The 23,992-nt window shown below is 41.4% G+C and overlaps 1 protein-coding gene across 1 annotated transcript; it reads right to left on the bottom strand.

Annotated features, from left to right (window-relative positions):
• Positions 1-6: 6 nt before the first annotated feature.
• LOC121586152 (meprin A subunit beta-like) lies at positions 7-11,688 on the bottom strand. Its single transcript, XM_041902652.2, has 17 exons — positions 11,588-11,688; positions 11,302-11,393; positions 11,108-11,135; positions 10,712-10,762; positions 10,589-10,626; positions 10,393-10,471; positions 10,155-10,272; positions 9,843-10,021; positions 9,472-9,690; positions 8,946-9,098; positions 8,491-8,535; positions 8,355-8,399; positions 7,472-7,690; positions 6,751-7,188; positions 6,416-6,601; positions 5,933-6,044; positions 7-250 (listed from the first exon to the last, which is right to left on the bottom strand). Exons 2-17 carry the CDS (start codon positions 11,356-11,358, stop codon positions 172-174), a joined length of 2,046 nt encoding a protein of 681 aa, XP_041758586.1. The 5' UTR covers positions 11,359-11,393; positions 11,588-11,688; the 3' UTR covers positions 7-171.
• Between the last annotated feature and the right edge of the window lie 12,304 nt (positions 11,689-23,992).

The following is a 23,992-nucleotide window of genomic DNA, read 5'->3' as shown; positions in this document are numbered from 1 at the left end:
ATGGTTGGTAATATACAAGGCACAGACATTTACCATACATTAATATCATCTCTCTGGTAAATCATCGTAGGTCATAAAGCTTCATAGAGACCTCTCTCTCTCTGGTAAATCATTGTAGGTCATCAGGCTTCATAGACTGTTGTTAGCTATATGTTTAGGTTCTAATGTCGTTCAGTGAATCAACCACAACATAAGAGCCATAGCGATGATCGCCGAGGAAGACACCAGTCCAGAGGAGAAGTTAAAAAGGCTGGAAGAAAAAGGACAGAAATATCAACCTTTCACTAAATCAATGAGTCATTATAAATGCTTTTAAAGGGGCAATCTGCATTTCAAACAATAACAAATTAGACACCCCGCCACTGGTTTTGGTAAAATGCTGAGGGATGGGGCTGGAGAAATGTGCCCACTCTCAAATTCATAGACATAGCTATGGATGCAAGGACTGACCATACATGATATCAAAATTATAGTTTTAACCATGCTTTGAAGCTACACAGTGTTTACAAACAATGTAGGTTTCTGGTGGGATATGACAGTTGAACTAAACTCATGAGGCATTTAAGTTATATTCTTAAAGAGCATGGCGCTTGCAACGCCAGGGTTGTGGGTTCGATTCCCACCATGTATGGTCAGTCCTTGCATCCATAGCTCTGTCTATGAATTTGAGTGTTACATTTCTCCAGCCCCCATCCCTCAGCTTTTGACCTAAACAAGGGGGGACTATGCTTTGTTATTGTCTCTATTACTGACTGCCACTTTAACCCTTTACACTCATAGGAATTGGCCTATAAGGATAGGGAAAAGGGTCGGTTGCACAACTGAATGCATTCAACCGAAATGTCTTCCGCATTTAACCCAACCCATCTGAATCAGAGAGGTGTGGGGACTGCCTTAATCAATGTCCATGTCATCGGCGCCTGGGGAGCAGTTGTTGTTGGGGGTTAATTTTTTTTAAACATTGTTAGTCATTTAGCAGACGCTCTTATCCAGAGCGACTTACAGTTAGTGAGTGCATCAATTTTTTCATACTGGCCCCCCGTGGGAGTCGAACCCACAACCCTGGCGTTGCAAGCGCCATGCTCTACCAACTGAGCTACAGGAGGCCTTAATATCTCCAGGAGTGATAAGTACAGTACCATTTTTGTCTTTATCTGTTGTTGTCTAGTACTGTCTTTTTGCTACCTAGGGCCATCTACTTTAAGTGCACATCAACCAGGATTAATTAACAGGCAGGGCAATTTGTGACTGTTGTTGTTTTTCGAAATCAGTGGATGTATTGGAGGGGGAGTGGTTTCTCCTCTTCTAGGCAATCAGCAATGAGTACCGAGAGGTGTCCTCTTCACCTTTGCAAGGTAATTAGTACTTCAGTCCCCTGTTTTCTCAGCGGCGGTCTCGTCGCTAAACTAAGACCGTCGCCAAAACAAAAGCGCTTCTGCCGAGTTGTTCGAGGAAGAATCCACACCACTCTAGTATCTTACCTAGTTATTTTCAGATGATCTCATTTTGCAGCTTTGGCAACTATGTGTGTGTTTTCTATACCTGTTCGCTGCTCTCCCTGTAGGCTTTACAGACGCTCCCCACCCCTTGGCTGCAACCCTTCTAATTTAGTGTACCCTGCGTGCACCCTCATGTGGAATTCCTGGTCTCTGGCAGCGTTTGGAACTGCCGATCTAAGGTCAAGAACGCTGAGTTCATCTCAGCCTATTCTGCCCTTCAGTCCCTTGACTTTCTGGCCCTGACGGAAACATGGATTCCCCCCAGAGAACACTGCAACTCCAGCTACTCTCTTCTTTTTATTTTCTTATTTTACCAGGTAAGTTGACTGAGAACACGTTCTCATTCACAGCAATGACCTGGGGAATAGTTACAGGGGAGAGGAGGAGGGATGAATGAGCCAATTGGAAGCTAGGGATGATTAGATGGCCATGATGGTATGAGGGCCAGATTGGGAATTTAGCCAGGACTCCGAGGTTAACATCCCTACTCTTACGATAAGTGCCATTGGATCTTTAGTGACCACAGAGAGTCAGGACACCCGTTTAACGTCCCATCCGAATGACGGCACCCTACACAGGGTAATGTCCCCAATCACTGCCCTGAGGTATTGGGATATACACATTTCTTTAGTGCCTCCTACTGGCCCTCCAACACCACCTCCAGCAGCATCTGGTCTCCCATGCAGGACCAACCCTGCTTAGCTTCAGAGGCAAGCCAGCAGTGGGATGCAGGGTGGTGTGCTGCTGGCCATGCTGCTCTTCATCTGACTACGTTTTCTCTCATAGTGCGAGAGCAGCTGGTCGTCGCGGTGGTGCCACAGGGCTACTCATTTCTCTTTTCTCCCTCTCACCTGTCCATCTCCTCATTTGAATTCCATGCTGTCACTGTCACTTTTCCACTCAAGCTTAACATCGTTGTCATCTATCGCCCACCAGGTGTCCTTAGAGAGTTCCTCAATGAGCTTGACACCTTGATAAGCTCATTTTCTGACGATGGCTCATCGCTGTTCGTACTTCGCGACTTCAGCCTTGGATTCATTTCTTTCCAACTCTCTCTTTCCCCTCCTTGCATCTTTTAAGCTTTCTCAATCCCCTCCCACTCACAAGGCAGGCAATATGCTTGACCTCATCTTTACTAGAGGTTGCTCACCTACTAATCTCACTGCAACCCCCTTCTAGGTCTCTGATCACTACTTTGTTTCCTTTTGTCTCCCTTTCCTCCAACCCTAGCCACTCAGCCCCTACCCAGATGGCCATACGCTGTCTCAATCTTCACTCTCTGTCTCCCACTACTCTCTCCTCTTCTATCCTATCATCTCTCCCTTCTGCTAAATCCTTCTCCTTCCTGTCTCCTGATCCTGCCTCTTCGACCCTACTCTCCTCCCTTTCCGCATCCTATGACTCGCACTGTCCCATTTCTTTCCAGCCGGCTCGGCCCTCCCCTCCTGCTCTGTGAATGAGTGACTCATTGCGAGCTTACAGGACAGGGATGCGGGCAGCTGAGCGAAAATTGAGTAAAACTAAAACTTCTGGAGGACCTATCATCCTTTCACTCCCTCCTCTCTACCTTCTCTTCCCCTGTATCCACTACTAAAGTCACTTTCTATCACTCTAAATTTAAAGCTTCTGCCTCTAACCCTAAGAAACTCTTTCCACCTTCTCCTCCCTCCTTAATCCTCCACCCCCTCCTCCTCCATCTATGCAGACAACTTTGTCAACCACTTTGAAAAGAAGGTTGATGACATTCACTCCTCATTCACTCAGCCTATTAAGTCCACTGGTCCCACTCACACAGAACTACCCTACGCCATGACCTCTTTCTCCCCTCTCTCTCAAGATAAAATCCTGCGACTAGTGAGGTCCGGCCGCCCGACAACCTGCCCGCTTGACCCCATTCCATTCTCCAGACCATCTCTGGAGACCTTTTCCCATTCCTCACTTCCCTCATCAACTTAACCCTGACCACTGGCTGCGTCCCCTCTGACTTCAAAATGTCCCGAGTCGCACCCCTCCTCAAGAAACCAACACCAACACTTGAAACCAACACTTGAAACCAACACTCAAAACTACAGACCGGTATCCCTTCTTTTTTTCCTTTCCAAAACACTTGAGCATGCTGTCTCTGACCAACTCTCTCGCTATCTCTCTCAGAATGATCTTCTTGACTCTAACCAGTCAGGCTTCAAGACTGGTCACTCAAACGAGACTGCTCTTCTCTGTGTCACGGAGGCTCTGCACTGCCAAAGCTGACTCTCTCTCCTCTGTTCTCATCCTCCTAGATCTATCCACTGCCTTCGACACCATGAACCATCAGATCCTCCTCTCCACCCTCTCAGGGCTGGGCGTCTCAGGCTCCTACCTGGTAGGCCGCTCCTACCAGGTGACGTGGAGAGGATCTGTGTCTGAACCACGTAGTCTCACTACTGGTGTCCCCTAGGATTCGGTTCTAGACCCTCTCCTCTTCTCTCTATACACCAAATCACTCGGCTCCATCATATCCTCACATGGCCACTCCTATAATTGCAATGCGGATGACACTCAAATACTTTTCTACTTCAGCCCTTCTGACACCCAGGTGGCGACACGCATCTCTGCGTGCCTGGCAGATATCTCAACTTGGATGTCGGCCCACCACCTCAAGCTCAACTTCGAAAAGACAAAAGCTGCTCTTCCTCCCAGGGAAGGCCTGCCCACTCCAAGACCTCTCCATCACGGTTGACAACTCCATGGTGTCCCCCTCCCAGAGTGCAAAGAACCTTGGCATGACCCTGGACAACACCCTGTCGTTCTCTGCAAACAACTGCAGGTTCATGCTCTACAACAACCGTGTGCGAGAGTGCGACCCTACCTCATACAGAAAGCGTGCAGGTCTGAATCCAGGCACTTGTTTGGACTACTGCAACTCACTGTTGGCTGGGCTCCCTGCTTGTGCCATCAAACCCCTGCAACTTATCCAGAATGCTGAAGCCTGCCTGGTGTTCAACCTTCCCAAGTCACCCCGCTCCTCCGCACATTTCACTGGCTTCCAGTCGAAGCTCGCATCCTCTACAAGACCATGATACTTGCCTACGGAGCAGCAAGATGAACTGCCCCTCCCTACCTTCAAGCTATACTCAAACCCTACACCCCAACCCGAGCATTCCGTTCTGTCACCTCTGGTCTCTTGGCCCTCCCACCCCTACGGGAGCTGCCAGCTCCCACTCAGCCAGGTCCAAGTTATTCTCTGTCCTGGCACCCCAATAGTGGAACCAGCTTCCCCCTGAAGCTACGACAGAAGAGTCCCTGCCCATCTTCCGAAAACATCTGAAACCCTACCTCTTCAAAGCCTACAGTATTTTAAATAATCCCACAGATTAATCCCAAACGGTCCATTATAAATCGCAATCTGGGTCAGGTGGGCATGATTTTGGAAGCTTGTTCCATTGCCAACATGACTAGCTAAGTTATAAAATACTATCTTAAAGTGATAGGCTTTCACAAGGCAATTCACAGAAACAGATGGTGCGCATAGAAAGGAGTTATGACTCCATTCAGGTGTGTGTGCTGCTGTGAATTTTCTTCACAATAAACAAACATCGGCTCATTCTGTTAAGAACAACCCAGGGTATGATGCCATGCCACCTTGCAACTGTACATCAAACATGGTGATCATAAACTTTGACACTGTATATGACATGAGTTTTATGATTTGGAAATGTGAATTACACATTTGGACCTTATGGGTGTTTGACTTCCTTCTATGACATCAAAACAGTATTTATTATAATCCCCATCTTTCAAAATACATTGAGTCATCTTAATTTACAGCATTTCCCTCACTCAGACAACAAAACATTTGCAAAATTTGCCCAATTACGGGGAGGGATGGGGGCAACTTCTTGTTGCGCACAGTGCTCAAATTCAGAACAGCTGTCAGTGAAAACCCATATAGTGCTGTGAAGCGCAGAGCCAGAGCTCTGACGTCATGTATAGCATGTTACTACGTTCCAATTTAGCCGCATATCAGTGCCCAAATCTGCCATTTTCAACCCGTATTCGGGTACGAGTGTAAAGGGTTACTGAATCAATGGGTATATATCATTAAGTCCAAATATGGATGTAGCAACTGCAGATTGCCCCTTTAAATGATGATCAATTATTATAATGCTTTTCAAAGATTGTACATGCTGGAATCCTCATTTATGTATGTACACCACTTATAGTTGACTTATGCTTCATCTATGATCATGAAAAATAAGAGAACACAGAAAAACAAAAAGCACACATTATTATGTTGAAGGGTTGATAAACCCAGACCTCAATAAATAGTTCAAGGCATACTGTCGGATGTGGTCTGCAATTTATGCAACATCCAGAGAATACTGTTGTGTTAAAAATACAACAATTATTACACGTATAAGGCTCATTTGAGTCTGCGATTAGAAAGATTGTACCTGGCTGAATATGGACCCTCCTCCTGCTTGCTGGGCAACAGGGTGAAGTCCTGTGGTGGTGGAGTGGGACAGGGGAGTTTGCTGTTACCAGCATACTGCAGACTGGAGATATCTGGAGACAAAACAACAAATGATCATAGTGTATTTGTTTTGTTCTGGTAATTTTGAAATTGTAAATGAAACAAATGATAAATTACATAAGAAACAAAGATTCTGGGATTTCTTTTCTGAGAGTTGGTGCAAAACATCAATCCAAAATAACTGCTGAAGATTTACTTTATTTATCCCATCACCATGACCACTCTTTGAAAGAAAAAGTTATTATTTATGTTAGAACAATGATTCTTAATGTTATGTAAATGTTTTATAAATCCTTTTTCCTTTAATTGTTTTATTTATCATTTAGCTGGTTTTGATTTTAACACAACATTTTATGAATAACCCCACATAAACTGTAAGTATAATCTGATTTTAATAGCTGACCTTGCATGGAGGTGAGGAGGAAGATGGCTCCACCCTTAAGGAAGCCTTTGTCCTTGATGTCCTTAAAGGACATAAAATAGCCGTAGCCCCATCCGTTGGTCGCGTAGATTGATTCATTGCCCTCTTGTTTGTAAAAGGTTCCATTTTTGCGAGGGTTGTCCCAAAAGAAATACTTTTCACCATTTTCTGTAAAATCATGTAAACACACATAATGAATGCAAAAAGGAAATACTTAAGGTTGTTTATGATGATATAATATGTTCATTTGAAACTGCACAGAAAATATCTCATGGGAATACAATTTCCTTCAAATAATGTAAAGCTGTTTGACTCACTATAGTCAATCTGTTCAGGATCAGTTGAGATGCTATTCTGCTTGGACAAACGTAGCTGGATGTTTGGGTTCTGATCCATCAGCAGAAACGTTATCTGTCTCCATGGGCAGGGCCACTGGAGCTGGTCATCATATTTACCAGACAAGAGGCGCGCATAGACTCCAATATAACTTGATCGCAGAACAACCAACAGCTGATAGGCATAACCGTCTCTTGAGTAGTGTCTTGGACTGAATAGCCAGGTGTTTTTTGCAACATTCTCAAAGTCTCTAATCTGCCAGGTGTGATGGGGGCATTCTGTCTCTGACAGATTGATGTCATCGATGGAAAACCCACCTGTAGACTGTCCTGCTCCTTTACGCACCTCAAACTCCACCTGGAAGGTTTTGGTGGCATTCAGAGGCACGTGGTGGAGCTGCCAGTAAGATGCTGGTAGGCCTGTGAAGAAGAGCAATACTTTATGATTTCACACCAGACAGGGTGAAGGTTTACCCAATATTGACGTGGCGTCTTGTAAATTCATTTGGACACATCAAATCAATGCCCATATTTTTCCATTCTCTAATTTCTTAGGAGGATCGCTTGCAATAATGTTTCTCTCTGTAACATTGAGCCAGTATCTTACAATTGGACACAGCTATATATACTACATCTCCCTATGTAAAAAAACCATATATTTTACGATGAGATCATATGTTCAGGGACTAGATGACATCATCACCTGTTATCTGGCCCATGAGTCGGGGAGTTCCTTTGAGGTTGTCGTCATCATCATACTCTTTGATCCAGATGTTGAGTAGGTCCTGGTCGCCCCCACTGTAGTAGTAAAAGAACTGCAGGCATTGAAACTGCCTCCGTGGTGTCTTCCTCACGCTCTCCATTGTGGCCCCGTCTCCCTCTTTACCAGTAGCTGTACTGTAGTGCATGAAGAAGCCACCATCTGTAAAATAGTATACATGGAGGATGACTGTAAAGATACACTACCTTCCTCCCTCTGTGTAAATACTTCCATGAAAATGTATATATACATATTATTTAAAGGGGCAATCCATAGTTGCTACATCCATTTTTGGACTTATAAATTAATGATATGTACCCATTGATTCTTGAAGAATATAACTTATAAATGCCTCATGAGCTTAGTTCAACTGTCGTACCTCATCAGGACCCAAAATATAAGCGTGTTATACTCCAATGTTTGCAAACAAAGTACATTTACATTTACGTCATTTAGCAGACGCTCTTATCCAGAGCGACTTACAAATTGGTGCATTCACCTAGATGTAAACAAACATTAAATAGCCTCAAAACATGGTCAAGACAATTATTTTGACATCATGGATGGTCAGTCCTTGCATCCATAGCTCTGTCTATGAATTTGAGAGTGGGCACATTTCTCCAGCCCCATCCCTCAGCTTTTTACCGAAACAGGGGTGTGGAGAACGCTTTGTTATTGTTTCAACTGCTGATTGCCGCTTTAATAAATGGTTTATAAAGGTAATATAAGTTGATAATAAACTTCTACAAGTACATCTTCTGATTTCTGTTATAGTATCTCTGCAATGCTAAAGCTTATCTGTCCTTGACTGAGTACGGTAACTCACCCCTCTCAGTGGTTGACATGTTAGTAGCAGAAGTAGGGGCAGTCTCTGTAAAAATAACAAATGAATAATATATTGAGCAAAATATGTATGTTGTAAATAAAACACCATACAATTTGTATATGGTCAGTATACATACCATTTTGAAACGTGGTACTGTTATCCACAGACACTGGATCAGTATCTGTCAGAAATAAAAATCTATGTATGAGAGGGACCCATGAACACTGGTGTCAACTTCGTAATATCAATGACATCAGGGGGAAATTAGGTTCTGGCCTATTGTATGTGATTCTGAATCTGATCAGCAGCATCAGCCATGAGGCTTTAATCATGCAACATGGTTTGGTGAGTTTTGAGCCTGTAAAACATAAGATGTACTGTACTTGCCATTGGAGAGAGAATAATTGTTTTCAGGGATGAGTGTTGGCCAGACTTCTAACCATAGAAACACAGATAACTGCCAGTCTGCCAGCACCTAACGTATCAATGTTTAACTCCTTATATCATGTGTCAAATTAAAATGAAAAATTAAATGTTAAGTTTTCATGTTTGATTGAAATGAGCCCTAACGATTGTAACATGGAGGCTTACCCCTTAAAGGACCCAGCTTGGTGTGGTCTAAGGTTGGCCCCTCTTGGACACTGCCCACTCTCTCCCAGCTGGCACTGCCACTGGCACAGAGGGTCATACCACACTCCTGGTTGTCCTCAAAGCTGCATGTCTCTAGGAATGTGACCGCAGATGCTGCATAATTGGAACATAGAGATACAAGGGAAGTATTTGCATGGTAGACAAGTAGTGATGCTGGGCAAACACAAATGGATTACTTATAGTGCTTAAGGCACTGGCTAAAGGCACATTCTGCACTATGTTGTATAACCTCCAAATATCATTGGACTATGCACACTATGCACTGTTCTGAGAACCCATTAGCTTCAAATATATTGACTTTGAATGAAACACTGAACCTATGACGTAACACCTCTTAAACTGCTTTACGACATTCCCATCAATGACCAATACAATAAAGGCTATTGACATGCTGCTAATGAAATACATTATTAGCTCACGGTTCTGTTTCATTCTTTCACTGAGCAAAGTTCTATAGCTTACTTACTGCAGTTATACAGCGTGTTTAGTTTTAAGGCGTCATTGGAGCTCATGTCCAGCCGTTGGCCTATTACATCCTGGTATTCTGGTTGCTTAGTGATGATGGTGGATCCGTTGCCATTGGTGAAGTCGTCCTTTCCGTAGTGCATCACCGAGGTGTAGTCATACGGGGTACCTAGGGTGCTGGTTTGACTTGCGCTGCGTTTTTCAAAATTGTGCTCCTTTCCTGAATACAAAAATAATAAGTAGAATTATGCCTTTACTTGACATGGTACTTGTATTGCTGTGTCGATTGTAGTCAAACACTTAATATAGTTTTGATTACATTTTTGCAACTTTGCACTCATTATTTTAGGACAGCAAAGCAGAACAAATAACCTTCTTCAATGTTTTCCCAGACAATGGTTACATGGTCATCCCTGTCATATCTGGACTGCTCATGCCAGAAGCCCAGAGCGTGTAGAAACTCATGCTCTATGATGGCGATATGACCACAGCCAAGTCCAATGGAGAGGCTTTGGTTGCCCCAGCGTTGATTCCCAACATATGAATAACATCTAAAGAGAAAGAAATAAGGAAGCAAAACAGAATGAAAGAAATGAAAGAAAATTCTAAATGAGAGATTTTACTTCAGTGGTTCTTCTAACCATTAAGAATTTAGATTTTTCTAATATTAAGGTATTATATTACCCTTCATCCCCTATGATTAAGAGGTAGTTTGGCTCTGCTTCCCGAGGTTTGAAGTCCACACAGGTTTTCAGGCGAATCTGCTCCATTGACCTAAGAATGATCCCTTTGGCATTCATATCTGTAATAGATTAACCAGATTGCTTGAACTATAGGCTATATTATGTACATTTACATGATTACACATATTTTTCCAATTACTGAATGGCCAAGCATGTTTCACTGTGGTCAAATGTCTTACCAAGACTCTCATCCAAAACATATGGGACAGGGATTTCCCATCTGTACTGGTCACCTAGGATGGTGTTTCTCGCTCTTCCCTATGGAAATAGGCACCATACAGCCATTTCATAATAATTGTTATAATTATGAAAGTGATCATTTTCAAATGGATACAAATATAAAATGTACACATGAATACAACACTGTGTACTTACAGATGGCAACATGATGTCTCCCTCATGGAGATCCAGATCTAAAATATATATAGAGAGAGTGTGTGGAGAGGGCCATCTACTGTATGACAGAGTTACAGTTATCTGTAAAGTCTGGCTTTTTACCTTTGTTTATCTCTGTGATGTCTGGGTATCCTTCTTCTTTTTCACCAGCACCTGTTAAAGTCAGAGTGCAATGTCTGCTATAATTATAGAACCTGATGATACTGTTGTGAATGTGAGTAGGGACACGTTATTGTAGTGTTACAGGATCTAGCTCTGAAAACAAGTAATTAGTCCAACAATTATATGATTGCTCACCTTGAATATGATGAAATCATTGTTGAAATGTTATGTGTTGGAATGTTTCTCATCAGTAATCATTAGGTCCTCATTACCAAAACCATTAAAGATAATTCACTCAGGTTTCAATTTCAAATGACACAGTATATTCTGAGGTTTAGCACCCTGTTATGTGCCTGCCCCATAAGTGACTGTTGGTTATATTTTTGGATAAAGTACCTGCTATACCTCCTATTGTTGAAGTTGGCTGTGGACACACGCAGAAACAGAAACAGAAACACATGAACTCATCTCTAGTCTGACTACTATGGTTACCTTTTAAATACATCATATTTGGTTATTATAATTGTGATATTTCAATTAAAACACTATTGGGCAAGCTATACACAGTGATGTGACGTAATGTATCTTACCATAGTCAAAGTGTGCTGGCTAACCACACTCAGCAGGAGAAATGCATACAAAGTCATTCTCGGTGCTGGTTCTTGCCAACTGACAATTCACACTATAACAGTAAAAAAAGACAGAAGAAAAAAGTGTAATTCCCATTCAAAGTCATTCTAATCCTGTATATGAATGGATATTCAATGAATAGTGCTTGAATGAAACATCCAACTCCTTGTGAATATAAAAGATTTGAAGAAGGAAGGACATCAAGATATTAGAGCGATAAAATAAATAGGTAGTATTCACACTTACATGATAGGCCAATGTTAAAGAGATGTGAGGAGAAATGAAGAGATTAAAGCCGCAACACTGACAACAAAATACCAACAGTATACTGCAAAACTTATACCGTCCAGTGGACCTCGGACCTTCCCTGAATACATTACAGATGTAGGATCTTAATTTGATCAGTCTTTTGTTGCTGAGAATTTTCCTGCACCGCAGGAAATGCAGATCAGCTTCATGATTTACATAAATTCACTGCAAACCCACATTAACACATGGTTATATTAAGAGTATTGCACTTTTCATGTTGCCTACTTTTGGCCAGCTAATAGCCTAACCACCGATCAAGCAACATTATGGACTAAACGTTCAAATCCTGTTGCTGCAGGATTATTTTGCTTTGACAATATAGGTCAAATTAAGATCATACATCTGTATGTCTGACTACAGATTGACAGGGAAAAAGTTACAATTTAAAATAATTCACAGCGCAGTCTAATACCTTTTCATGATGATTAACCCACTCAAAGTGTACTTATTGACACATTATTAAATGGTACAAACGGACATATAAAATTACATATTCTTATAGACTATATTGAAACAGATGCAATCATGATGCATGCAGATGAAACCCCTACAGACAGAATGACTGAATTTATATTTACCTCAGTTTGTAGATGGGTTGATCAACTTCCTCTGTGATGAACTTGGGTCTAATGTAGTGCATGGGACAGACAACCGCATCCGTTGACAACGAACCGCATCTAGAGAAGGGTCACATACAGTGGGGAGAACAAGTATTTGATACACTGCCGATTTTGCAGGTTTTCCTACTTACAAAGCATGTAGAGGTTTGTAATTTTTATCATAGGTACACTTCAACTGTGAGAGACGGAATCTAAAACAAAAATCCAGAAAATCACATTGTATGATTTTTAAATAATTAATTTGCATTTTATTGCATGACATAAGTATTTGATCACCTACCAACCAGTAAGAATTCTGGCTCTCACAGACCTGTTAGGTTTTCTTTAAGAAGCCCTCCTGTTCTCCACTCATTACCTGTATTAACTGCACCTGTTTGAACTCATTACCTGTATAAAAGACACCTGTCCACACACTCAATCAAACAGACTCCAACCTCTCCACAATGGCCAAGACCAGAGAGCTGTGTAAGGAAATCAGGGATAAAATGGTATACCTACACAAGGCTGGGATGGGCTACAGGACAATAGGCAAGCAGCTTGGTGAGAAGGCAACAACTGTTGGTGCAATTATTAGAAAATGGAAGAAGTTCAAGATGACGGTCAATCACCCTCGGTCTGGGGCTCCATGCAAGATCTCACCTCGTGGGGCATCAATGATCATGAGGAAGGTGAGGGATCAGCCCAGAACTACACGGCAGGACCTGGTCAATGACCTGAAGAGAGCTGGGACCACAGTCTCAAAGAAAACCATTAGTAACACACTACGCCGTCATGGATTAAAATCCTGCAGCGCACGCAAGGTCCCCCTGCTCAAGCCAGCGCATGTCCAGACCCATGTTAAGTTTGCCAGTGACCATCTGGATGATTCAGAGGAGGAATGGGAGAAGGTCATGTGGTCTGATGAGACAAAAATAGAGCTTTTTGGTCTAAACTCCACTCGCCGTGTTTGGAGGAAGAAGAAGGATGAGTACAACCCCAAGAACACCATCCCAACCATGAAGCATGGAGGTGGAAACATCATTCTTTGGGGATGCTTTTCTGAAAGGGGACAGGACGACTGCACCGTATTGAGGGGAGGATGGATGGGGCCATGTATCGCGAGATCTTGGCCAACAACCTCCTTCCCTCAGTAAGAGGAATGAAGATGGGTCGTGGCTGGGTCTTCCAGCATGACAACGACCCGAAACACACAGCCAGGGCAACTAAGGAGTGGCTCCGTAAGAAGCATCTCAAGGTCCTGGAGTGGCCAAGCCAGTCTCCAGACCTGAACCCAATAGAAAATCTTTGGAGGGAGCTGAAAGTCCGTATTGCCCAGCGACAGCCCCGAAACCTGAAGGATCTGGAGAAGGTCTGTATGGAGGAGTGGGCCAAAATCCCTGCTGCAGTGTGTGTGTCGTATATGATGAATGGTGGTCGTCATTGCTGATGAACAAAAGGAGTCTGCTCATACTGAACGTTGATCATAAGGTTTATTCAGATCACAAGCTTCAGCATGAGTAACAGACTTGCAAGGTCTGGAGAGCAGTGTCCTCCAATTCCAATGTCTGCTCTGGGGTTTATTGTCTAAAACCCTTCTTATATAGACAATACCAAAATAAGGGTTACCCCCTCTTCTGGCCAATCACCAGTCTCCCCTGTCTACAACCCACCTCCTGTCTGTGATATGTGGTATTACACCTAAAACATTCCCTCTTGATACTACCATAAACAACATTCTATTTCTTCATGAAAAACATTTAACAAAGGCATAATCTTCAGATACTATATGTGCAAACCTGGTCAAGACCTACAGGAAACGTATGATATCTGTAATTGCAAACAAAGGTTTCTGTACCAAATATTAAGTTCTGCTTTTCTGATGTATCAAATACTTATGTCATGCAATAAAATGCAAATTAATTATAAAAAAATCATACAATGTGATTTTCTGGATTTTTTTTTTAGATTCCGTCTCTCACAGTTGTAGTGTACCTATGATAAAAATTACAGACCTCTACATGCTTTGTAAGTAGGAAAACCTGCAAAATCGGCAGTGTATCAAATACTTGTTCTCCCCACTGTATATGGGAGGGAAAAGGGACACAGCAGACACCACTTTACCGTGAAATGCTTACTTACGAGCCCTTTCCCAACAATGCAGAGTTAAAAAGTATGGAAAATTAGCAAATAAGTAAAAAAGGAAATAGTAACACAATAAAATACCAATAACGAGGCTATATACATGGAGTACCGGTACCAAGTCAATGTGCAGGGGTACGAGGTAGTTGAGGTAATATGTACATGTACAGTGCCTTCAAAAAATATGAATACTCCTTGACTTATTCCACATTTTGTTGTGTTACAGCCTGAATTCAAAATGGATTAAATACATTATTTTTCTTACCCATCTACATAAGTATTCACACCCCTGAGTCAATACTTTGTTTAAGCACCTTTGGCAGCGATTACAGCTGTGAGTCTTTCTAAGTAAGTCTCTAAGAGGGGGGGCTTTGAGTCCAGTGAGTGTGCATAGAGCCAGTGGAAGAGAGTCAGTGCAAAACAAAATAGTCTTGCCATTTGATCAACTGCTCAGCAGTCTTATGGCTTGGGGGTGGAAGCTGTTCAATAGCCTTTTGGTCCTTGACTTGGTGCTCTGGTACCGCTTGCCATGCGGTAGCAGAGAACAGTGGCTGGAATCTTTGACAATTTTTAGGGCCTTCTTCTGACACTGCCTGGTATAGAGGTCCTGGATGGCAGGGAGCTCGGCCCCAGAGATGTACTGGGCCATATGCACTACCCTTTGTAGCGCCTTGCGGTCAGATGCCAAGCAGTTGCCATATCAAGTGGTGATGCAGCCAGTCAAGATCTCAATGGTGCAGCTGTATAACTTTTTAAGGATCTGAGGGCCCGTGCCAAATATTTTGGGGCGGTATGCGAATTGGACTGGGTCCAGGAAGATGGTGTTGATGTGAGCCATGACCCGCCTTTCATTGCTACAGATGTGACTGCTGCGGGGAGATAGTCATTTAGACAGATTACCTTGGCGTTCTTGGGCACAGGGACTATGGTGGTCTGCTTGAAACATGTAGGTATTACAGACTGGGTCAGGGAGACGTTGAAAATGTCAGTGAAGACACTTGCCAGCTGGTCAGCACATGCTTTGAGTATGCGTCCTGGTAATCCGTCTGACCTGGATGGAACAGCTAATGCATCATCAGTATTACTAACATCATTATTATCAACTGGTACCATCAATCAGTGATAATCCAAATTATTCTAATTCTAATTATTGTACTCCATCTCTAGCCCTCATACAAAGCATAAATAAATACATTAAGCCCTAATTTGTGGATTTCACTACTGGGCAGGGACATAGCCATGGGTTGGTCTGGGAGGGCATAGGCCCACCAAGCCAATCAGAATGAGTTTTTCCCCACAAAAAAACTTTATTAGAGACAGAAATACTCCTGTTTCATCAGCTGTCCAGGTGGCTGGTCTCAGACAATCCCGCAGCTGAAGAAACCGGATGTGGAGGTCCTGGGCTGGCGTGGTTACACGTGGTCTGCGGTTGTGAGGCCGGTTGTACATACTAACGAATTCTGTAAAACAGAGGTGGCTTATGGTAGAGAAATGAACATTAAATTCTCTGGCAACAGCCTTGGTGGACATTCCTGCATGCCAATTGTACACTCTCAAAACTTGACATTTGTGGCACTGTTGTGACAAAACTGCACATTTTAGAGTGACCTTTTATTGTCCCCAGTACAAGGTGCAACTGTGTAATGATCATGCTGTTTAATCAGCTTCTTGATATGCCACACCTGTCAGGTGGATGGATTATCTTGGCAAAGGAGAAACTCACTAACAGGGATGTAAACATTTGTGCCCAACTTGAGAGAAATAAGCTTTTTGTGCATATGGAAAACTTCTGGAATCTTCTAATTCAGCTCATGAAACATGAGACCAACTCTTTAAATGTTGCATTTATATTTGTTCATTATACATTTTATATTACCAATTGTCTCAAGAACAGACTACAAATACATGAGTAAAAAGTATTTACAGTGCCTTCAGAAAGTATTTATACCCCTTGACTTATTCCATATTTTGTTGTGATACAGCCCGAATTCAAAATGTCTTAAAATGTATTTTTACAGTCTTTATTTGAAACTAAAACATGACAGAATTTAAGAATAGGCCTATGGTGTAAACTCTGCAGAAAATGCACTAATCACCATTGCTGAGTGAGACAAATTTGCATACACCAACCAACTGCTTGAGTGAAGGAGGTAGCATTGCATAGCAACAGAATACATATCCTTTACCAGTGTAACATGGACGATAACAGGGAGAAACTCAGTGGAGAAAATGTCCTATAATACAACAAAACACCTCAGTGACTATTTAAATATAATATACAAACATATAGTAATAGTTCACTACAGTGTTTTTGTCATACAAGTACAAGATAAAAATCAGATTCAGAGCTTTCAGAATCCCATTGGAAGTACAGACTGGGGGAAATATTGCAATCACTAGTTATTTGTTATGATTATGTATAAGAGAGGTTATCATTACATCAATTGTATATTGAAGCAGTGTATGACAAAGTTTGGTCCTGACTGTAAGGCTTACCATCAAACAGTACACACACACACACACACACACACACACACACACACACACACACACACACACACACACACACACACCACTGGGATGACATTTGGATTAACAATATGCAGGGCAAGAAGATTTACCATAATGATATTACAGAATATAATTTAAGATGTTGCTGGCAATATTTGTAGGTTTTAATGTTGTTCAGTGAATCAACCACAACATAAAAGCCATAATGATGATCGCCGGGGTAGACACCAGTCCAGAGGAGTCAGAAATCCTGGAAGGGGATATAATTTAAGTCACTATAAATGCTTTAAATGATTATCAATGCTTACAAATTCTTAAACGTTTGTGCATGCTCAAATCCACATTTATTAATTAGATTCTTACACGTTTGTGCATGCTCAAATCCAGAAAGATCTTACCTTGGTGAACATGGGCCCTTGTCCTCCTGAATGCTGGGCAACTGGGTGAAGTCCTGTGGTGGTGGACTGGGACAGGGGAATTTGTTGTTACCGGCATACTGCAGACTGGAGATATCTGGGGACGAAAATAAATATTAAGGAAAGCATTCTGGGATTATTTCTGAGGCAAGTATTGATCCAACGTTAAAATAAAATGATTATATTATTAGTTTGAGTCAAAATAATTGTTTACCTTCTAAGATAAAATTGTATTAATAACCCCCCTAAACTAAATATGATCTGATTTGAATAATAGCTGACCTTGCATGGTGGTGAGGAAGTAGATGGCTCCACCCTTGAGGAAGCCTTTGTCCTTGATGTCCTTCAAAGAAATACAATTTTCGTAGCCATCTCCCTTGGTCGAGTAGATTGACTCAGTGCCCTCTTGTTTGTAAAAGGTTCCAGTTTTGCGAGGGTTGTCCCAATACTTTGCACCATTTTCTGTAAAACCATGTAAACACACTCATGGCAGTAACTAGGGGAGAGTAGGGACAAAAGTAACAGGTGAAAGTAATATGCAAATGTTCTCAGATAACACAGAAGCTAGAATGATTCAGTGAAGTCAGCACATTCTTAATGTGGAAGACGTTCTCTCTAGAAAAAAACTGCCCAGTCCAACCATGTTTTACTGAGTTAAACAAAGTGGTTTTGAGTTTTTTTGTTTTACTCACTGAAGTGTTTTTCGGTTGTGGAGTTAAGTTTAGTTGTTTAACGTTCCAAACATGTAATTTTACATGTTTAGTCATTTAGCAGACGCTCTTATCCAGTAACTTACAGTAGTGAGTATACAGTGGGGAAAAAAAGTATTTAGTCAGCCACCAATTGTGCAAGTTCTCCCACTTAAAAAGATGAGAGAGGCCTGTAATTTTCATCATAGGTACACATCAACTATGACAGACAAATTGAGAATTTTTTTCTCCAGAAAATCACATTGTAGGATTTTTTATGAATTTATTTGCAAATTATGGTGGAAAATAAGTATTTGGTCACCTACAAACAAGTAAGATTTCTGGCTCTCACAGACCTGTAACTTCTTCTTTAAGAGGCTCCTCTGTCCTCCACTCGTTACCTGTATTAATGGCACCTGTTTGAACTTGTTATCAGTGTAAAAGACACCTGTCCACAACCTCAAACAGTCACACTCCAAACTCCACTATGGCCAAGACCAAAGAGCTGTCAAAGGACACCAGAAACAAAATTGTAGACCTGCACCAGGCTGGGAAGACTGAATCTGCAATAGGTAAGCAGCTTGGTTTGAAGAAATCAACTGTGGGAGCAATTATTAGGAAATGGAAGACATACAAGACCACTGATAATCCCCCTCGATCTGGGGGCTCCACACAAGATCTCACCCCGTGGGGTCAAAATGATCACAAGAACGGTGAGCAAAAATCCCAGAACCACACGGGGGACCTAGTGAATGACCTGCAGAGAGCTGGGACCAAAGTAACAAAGCCTACCATCAGTAACACACTACGCCGCCAGGGACTCAAATCCTGCAGTGCGAGACGTGTCCCCCTGCTTAAGCCAGTACATGTCCAGGCCCGTCTGAAGTTTGCTAGAGTGCATTTGGATGATCCAGAAGAGGATTGGGAGAATGTCATATGGTCAGATGAAACCAAAATAGAACTTTTTGGTAAAAACTTAACTCGTCGTGTTTGGATGACAAAGAATGCTGAGTTGCATCCAAAGAACACCATACCTACTGTGAAGCATGGGGGTGGAAACATCATGCTTTGGGGCTGTTTTTCTGCAAAGGGACCAGGACGACTGATCCGTGTAAAGGAAAGAATGAATGGGGCCATGTATCGTGAGATTTTGAGTGAAAACCTCCTTCCATCAGCAAGGGGATTGAAGATTAAACGTGGCTGGGTCTTTCAGCATGACAATGATCCCAAACACACCGCCCGGGCAACGAAGGAGTGGCTTCAAGAAGCATTTCAAGGTCCTGGAGTGGCCTAGCCAGTCTCCAGATCTCAACCCCATAGAAAATCTTTGGAGGGAGTTGAAAGTCCGTGTTGCCCAGCGACAGCCCCAAAACATCACTGCTCTAGAGGAGATCTGCATGGAGGAATGGGCCAAAATACCAGCAACAGTGTGTGAAAACCTTGTGAAGACTTACAGAAAACGTTTGTCATTGCCAACAAAGGGTATATAACAAAGTATAGAGAAACTTTTGTTATTGACCAAATACTTATTTTCCACCATAATTTGCAAATAAATTCATTAAAAATCCTACAATGTGATTTTTTTTTTCTCATTTTGTCTGTCATAGTTGACGTGTACCTATGATGAAAATTACAGGCCTCTCTCATCTTTTTAAGTGGGAGAACTTGCACAATTGGTGGCTGACTAAATACTTTTTTCCCCCACTGTATCTATAGATTTAATATAGACCAGTTACAAGGGTGTGGGCTTCTGTATTCTGAAACAAGACGTGCATGTTGTGTTATGACCTAATTAAATAATGCAGTTCATTCTGTTGCATTTTGTATGAAATGTGCCTTTACTATAGTACTAAAGTACCATACCTATAGAAGGATAATAAAAACACACGATCAACTGTTTGCAAGTACGACAACGACATGCCTGATCTCTCACTTCCAGTCGGTTGAATTAATAATGAAATGTGCCACCAATCTTACTATCAGAGCCCATGTTGGTGTGGTCGGTGTAGGGACCCCCAGCAGCCTGTGTCACTCTCCCCCAGCCATTTTCCGAGCTATTCTCCACACTCCGAGAGCAGCGACTCATCCCACACACATCTTTATCGGAAAAGCTGCAATATTCCTTAAATGCAACAGATGCATCTACAAGGTGAAAACAAAAATGCAAGTTTAACCATCTGTGGTCAATGTCCATTTAAGCCCTGAACAATGTGATGATCATACTGTATGTGCAGAGGTATGACCTTAGAAATTACTCTGAAGTGGTTTGACAAGGGATTTGACAAAGTCCATGTATACTCAGTCAATTAGGTAAATGATGCAACAAGATCTGTGTTTTGGAATACCATAAGGTTTATGCTTTGTATGTCCTCAAACGCGTAATACACTACACTTGAAAATGTCCCATGGTTATTGTTCATACATTTTGCTGTCCCCCACGATGAAATCAGAGAGGGTACTGTGGATCTGTATCTGTCCATTAGTCACACGCGATATGATGGCACAGGCCCAATTTTAGCAAAACTTGGGTGAATGATGAGTCTTGCCATAGAGACCTGGCATTTACAAAAATTACACTGATGGCCAGATGGTGGCGCTATAAAAAGCGATTGAAAATGCAAACTTTCAAAGGTCACGCCCCTCACCCCGTTTGGCACATAGGTCCCTCTTCTCACAAGGAACGCATTCGCCTCAGGGACCCATAAGGTCCGCCATTATGGATTTTCCGCCATTTTGAATTTGTGAAAAACACAACACTACTTTTTTGGCACTGAATGATCGATCTGCACAAAACTTCATATGGCATCTATGGACAAAGGTCTCAATGCAACATTTTAGACTAGTACCTAAAACATTGTCACAAATGCATATGAAATCAGTCAAGGATATTCGTATTGTAACAAAATTTGGTACACATTGCAAACACTCAAGACTCAACATATGCAACAACATTCATAGAGACCTCACGTGCACTATAAAAATGTGCTAGTGATATCTCTTGATCTGTTTGACTGATTAAATTTGACACATGCTCAGTGATTTAAGTCTAGCTAACCCACACAATATCGCAGACTCCACTGGCACTGATTGGCCCAAGGTGGGCGCTGCATCATTTGTGGAGGACGACATGTTTACTGTTGTTTGAGGTTAGGGTTAGAGGTAGGAAATCTAAACACCATACTCTTATTGTAAAGTGTTGGTATTATCAACAGACATTCCAACAGTGCTATTGTCAAGCCCTGACATAGAGATCTCTAGTTGGTTTGGTCAGGGTGTGAATATCTATGTGTAGATCTATGTTGGCCGGGTGTGGTTCCCAATCAGAGGCAGCTGTCGATCGTTGTCTCTGATTGGGGATCATACTTAGGCAGCCATGTTGCCTACCTTTGTTGTGGGATCTTGTTTCTGGTTTGGCTTGTTTATGTGTAGCCCATTAGAACTTCTCGTTACTTTTGTTGTTTTGTCGTGTGTTTACTTCTTAATTAAACATGTACGCATACCACACTGCACCTTGGTCCAATCCTTTACTCAACGAATGTGCCAGCTATCCAACACTTACTGCAACTGTACATTCGGTTTAGCTTCAAGACATCGTTTGAGCTCATTTCCAGCCTTTGGCCAATCACATCCTGGAACTCTGGTTACTTAGTGATGATAGTGATGAGTCCGGGAACTTTCCCGAAGTCATCTTTGCCGTAGTACATCAACGAGGTGTAATCATACTGCGTACCCAGGGTGGTGATTTCATTCTCACTGTAGTTCTTAAAGTTTTCTTGTGTTCCTGAATGCAAAAAATATTACATGCATTACATTTGTATGTTCTCAGTGCACAAAATAAAATAATTTAACAAAGGAATCTTAAAATGTATAACCATATCATGACAATAGCAATCAAAGTCTAGGAGGAAGGGTAGGCCAGCTGGTAGAGATGTTTTAAGCAATGATATAGATAAAGATATACATACACAGGATGACTGATAGGGGCAGTGTGTTGAAACCACCGTGCCTCCATCTTGGCACTCCCTCACATTGTAAAAAATATTTAGGAAGCTATAGAAATGCAATTATTAATGTCTACATTCGTTTTTGCCACATTTATTATATTACAGACACCTTATTGCATACTTTGAAATTATATTGTGACCAAAACATTGAAAAAAATATAAAAACATTTATCTTAGTATTTTATTTATTTATTACCAATGTTAGTACCCACTGCAAAAAAAAGAAGGTATAAGTGTAATTTTGTCCTTGAAACATTTAATTCAAATACTGTAGCATTCCATTCATTCCTATAGAGGATTGCTCCAATGGGGAGGGCCAATATGGCCGACCGGTGGCTTCAAAGTCTCTCAATGGCCAATACATAGCGTCAGCAATCCTGGATTTATATACACATTGGTTTTTAGGCCTGCTTTAAATGCCCCAACAATTGAAACATTGAATTCAGAGGTGGTGGTAGTGGATTAATTCGAACTGTTTGTTACAAAATGCCCCTCTCTCCTTTAATATGTCTATTCATACTGCCCACACAGCACACATTTTGATCTAAAGCTTGTAGATACATGAACAATCCCAAAGTAATGTTATAATGTGAGAACTAGAACAATTATTAAATAATGTTTGTATGATTGGGAAAAACAATGAGTCAAACCTTCTAGGATGTTTTCATAGACAATGGTCACATAGTCATCTCTGTCATATCTGGACTGCTCATGATAGAAGCCCAGAGCATGTAGAAGCTCATGTTCCACAATGGCGACAATACCACAGTACTCTCCAATGTTAACAACCTGTCCATTTGCAAAAGTTCTCCCTACATAGGAGGAGCACCTACCGGGGATAGACATGTTAACACAAAACACATACAATGTAATTAATTGTTGATTTTGAAAAATATCTACCAAATGTTCCACCAGTACATGTCTTACCCTGTATGTTTCTCAATTGTTAGGTAGTATATCTCAGAGTGTCTGGGCTTGAAGTCCATGCATGTTCTCAGCCTGAACTGGTCAAAGGCTCGCAGAATGATGCCTTTAGTATTCATATCTGTGCAAATGGAAAATACAGTGACAACATTAGAAAGATCAGTAATGTGATACAAAATAAATATCATACAGCTGGGAACTGGACTTGAACACGTGACGCTCTGCTTATAGCATAAATGCTATAGTGGTTTGATATTTCTTACAAGATGAAAATCAGGATTCCACGTCTTTACTCACCAAGACTAGAGTGTAAAACATAGGGAACTGGAGACTGCCAGCGTTTGTTTCCCCCCAGAATGCCATTCCTCTGAAAGTTCTGGAACATTACAGTTTGGTTAACCCATATACCTCAGATAGGGTTAATGTAAAACATATAATTTAAACCATTGCTGTACCCACCTCCATTATGTCACCTTCACGTAAATGTAAGTCTGAAAATAACCGATATGGGTTAATAAGTAATATGTAAATAAAATATTAAGTGACTTTCTATAAATCTGTATTTTTTACAACACAACTGACAAATGTGTATTATTCATGCAATATGTATTGTGTAATTAACACTTTACATATGTTTATGTAAGCTTGACCTTTGTTTATTTTGTCAATGCCCAACTCATCTTCGATGTCTTGAAAAGGAAAAATAAATCAAGTCAACAATATTAATGGTAAGCAACCATATACATAAACACCTGCTACAGCATAAGTATGTTCACATCTAAAAAATAAATCAATAAAACTCAGGTCCATATACTGTAGCCAGTTCATTTTATTTTCATTTAGAATATCCAGACCTACCTGTGACCTTGGGAACAGCCTGAGGAGAATGAGAGATAATATATTTTAAGATAAGAAATTATCAAAAACGTAATTCTAAAAATGTCTTCTTTTGATTTTCTGTTTCGCATAACTTACAGTGGGGAAAAAAAGTATTTAGTCAGCCACCAATTGTCCAAGTTCTCCCACTTAAAAAGATGAGAGGCCTGTAATTTTCATCATA

Source organism: Coregonus clupeaformis, unplaced genomic scaffold, assembly GCF_020615455.1.
Source record: "Coregonus clupeaformis isolate EN_2021a unplaced genomic scaffold, ASM2061545v1 scaf0255, whole genome shotgun sequence".
NCBI lineage: Eukaryota > Metazoa > Chordata > Actinopteri > Salmoniformes > Salmonidae > Coregonus > Coregonus clupeaformis.
This window is presented reverse-complemented; position numbering and strand designations above follow the sequence as displayed.